The sequence below is a fragment of the Pteropus vampyrus genome, unplaced genomic scaffold, assembly GCF_000151845.1.
Source record: "Pteropus vampyrus isolate Shadow unplaced genomic scaffold, Pvam_2.0 Scaffold513, whole genome shotgun sequence".
Taxonomy (NCBI): Eukaryota; Metazoa; Chordata; class Mammalia; order Chiroptera; family Pteropodidae; genus Pteropus; species Pteropus vampyrus.
The window spans coordinates 347061-349756 of NW_011889294.1; the positions used below are offsets into that span (position 1 = coordinate 347061).

At 41.9% G+C, this 2696-nt stretch overlaps 1 protein-coding gene and 1 long non-coding RNA gene across 2 annotated transcripts in view; both read left to right on the plus strand.

The window, feature by feature from the left end:
• Positions 1-2696, plus strand: part of GDI2 (GDP dissociation inhibitor 2) — a 30281-nt gene that overhangs the window by 4558 nt on the left and 23027 nt on the right. Inside the window, exon 2 of the mRNA XM_023524963.1 lies at positions 64-342. Coding sequence (XP_023380731.1) covers positions 64-342 — 279 coding nt within the window. The remainder of the gene's footprint in view (positions 1-63; positions 343-2696) is intronic.
• LOC111733012 lies at positions 349-2160 on the plus strand. The gene is made up of 2 exons (XR_002777791.1): positions 349-1371; positions 1776-2160. It is a non-coding gene; the product is annotated as an uncharacterized LOC111733012 (long non-coding RNA).

Below are 2696 nucleotides of genomic sequence, written 5' to 3' on the forward strand. Positions count from 1 at the left end.
CCCCGGGCCGCGCTTCGCCGCCGCGTCGGGCCGGGCGCGAGGGCCGCTGGGCCGTGATTGCAGCGGGTCGTCTCTGACCCGGTGCCAAGGCCGGGACGTGCAAAACCCGGTCCGGTGGGGGACTTGGTGAGCGGGGACGGCGGAGCACAGCCCGTGCTAAGGAGCGTGTCGCTCCGCTGCAGAAAAGACCCAGAGCCCGGGTGGCGGGTTGCTGCCCGGCCACCCCCGTGCGCGCTGCTGGCCTCCCGAGTGGAAACGGAAAAGCGCCGGCCGGAGTGGGGGAGGGGAGCCACTCCCGGTTGCATTTCCTACTTAGCCTTCAGCCACTACCACTACTTCTCGGTGTGTGTGCGTGCGTGTGTGTGTGTGTGCCAAAGCTAGGCACAAGGTTTGTGACAGGTCATTGGATAATTGCTGTTTTGTAATTGCTAGAGTTAAGTTAACTTAGATTTTTGGAGAACATTAGTTTTCTGCCCCTCCCCCACTCCAAAATGAGTGGCATTATCCATTCTTTTTAACTACCCTCCCTCCTGCTTACGGAACATCTGGAGACTTGAAAATGAGTTTTCTCAAAACTTGTCTATCGAATGCTTTTTCACCTGACCTTTGCCATCCTTTCTTTTTGTTTGGTCAGTTCCCAGCCTCCATTGTCTCTTCTCAAGCCTGTCCTCTAAGAAATGATGGGTGATGGATTGCTAGAGGCCAAGTTCTCTACTATTTTGCTCTCTTCGGGGAGTTAAAAGATGAATCACTAACAACGTAAAGAATGCAGTTCTAATGCTAGTGCCAGGTGTTCCTGATACCGTGATTTTTCTGGGCGTCTGCTTAGAGACCTTTAGATAACTAAATAATGCAGGCAAGTTTGTTGTGTCTTGTGCTTTGTGTGTGTTTTAAGAACATGGAGACTTCATCTTGCAGAAGAATTCTATCTGAACTGAGGACCATTTTTATTATCAAATTTTCTTCTGGAAATTTGAAATTCTGACTTAGGCTACTTCGTCTTAAGATGAACACTGATTTATATTTTGTGTATCCTATGTAATCTGACCCCCATAGTCCCAAATCATTTAATGTAAACCACCTTTTCAAATTCGTAGAAATGCGTTGTTAACTCTCAGGATCAAATTAGTGTTTTTTCCAGGTAACACCCCAAATTAACTATTTTAGATTTCTCTGCACAAGAGAAAACCTTCAAACTTTCATTTCACTAAATTTTTAGGAAGAGTTTGTTAGGAGCCAGAGTGGCACTTTTCTGGCCGGGCATTTTTCTGTTTCTAGTGATTTGTGGTGATCGTTGGAGAATACTCATTTCTGAATGCTTCATTATGTTTGACCAGCCCAGAAATAGACTTGTGACGGGGCTAGGAAATAGTACTAAACAGATGAGATTACTTAAAGTGCCTACTTGAGATTTTGAACTGAGTTTAGTAGTTTGTGCCGGACGTTACTCATCAGCAGCACATTGTAAGAGCCAGTTTGTGCACTGTTTTTTTTAAGGTTATTGCTGGTCTTTCAGAATTGCTCTTGATTAAGGAAGGTCATTTGAACATTGAACAGATGGGTGCAGATTCACCATCTTGCAGGCTCAGAAGCATCATTTTGTATCAAAGATACACAGTTTTATTGTATAACAACCAAGTTAAGATAATGTACTTATTTCATTTGGATTATTTATGACCTGTTTGATGAATGGTAGATACAGACTTAACTAGAAATCAGACCGATTTTGCCTGTCACTGTATAGCTGTGCTAACTAATCCCTATGATCCTCCCAGGTCGTTTTATAGGATCTTTGAGAATTAAATCAACTCAGCGGTCACACTACTGACGTTGACAGGAGTTGTGGCGACGGGGTGATTTTGATAATGATGAATCGTCTGCCCTCATTTTTAGTGATGCAAGGACTTCGATTAAAGTTAAATCAAGAGACCACCAAAGTTTAAAACCCTGAAATTACAAATAACTTTGAGTGGTTGGAGTGAACATTGAATTTTCTTAATTTTTGGTTTATAAACATTTAGTGCCTGAGTTTTAAGAACCTAAAAACAGACATGCCCTCTCAGTTATGGGTACCAAACATTACATGCCAGTGTGTCCAGTACTTTTAGTGCAATTAACTTGTTACTTTTAAAATAAAGTATAAGGAAGTGTTGGAGTTTTTCTTTGTTGCCTAGTGTTGCTATTGTTTTATATTGATTGTTACATCGAAAATAAGGTCGTATTAATTCACAAATACTCGTAACTTTAGTAAAGGAGGCATAAAATGATTTGGAATGATTTAGCAGAATTTTTATTCTATAAGAGAAAGGGGACATTTTGGATAGGAATTGAGGGTTATCCCTTTAAAGAATCACAACTTTTGGATAAAAGCCTTTCCAAACAGTCTTTCACAAACTAAATTTACCTGTTAGCTAAGATTTCACACCATGAGGGTTAATGTGTCGTGCTAGGACATATGGAAGCCACTGAGACCTAATGAGGAGCTTGGCCCTCCTTACCCAATAGTCTCAGACTGCTGGGCCTTGTGAATTCTTGTTTACTTTTCATTTTCCCTTTTGCTTACTTTGCTCGCAACTTTTACATTTCTTTCATCTCAGAGTGTATAGACAGCCTCTGACCCCCTGACTTGCAACTTCGATTGCCTTTGGGCTTGGCAATAAATTCATGAACCTTCTTAGAAATAGTATATAAAGTAA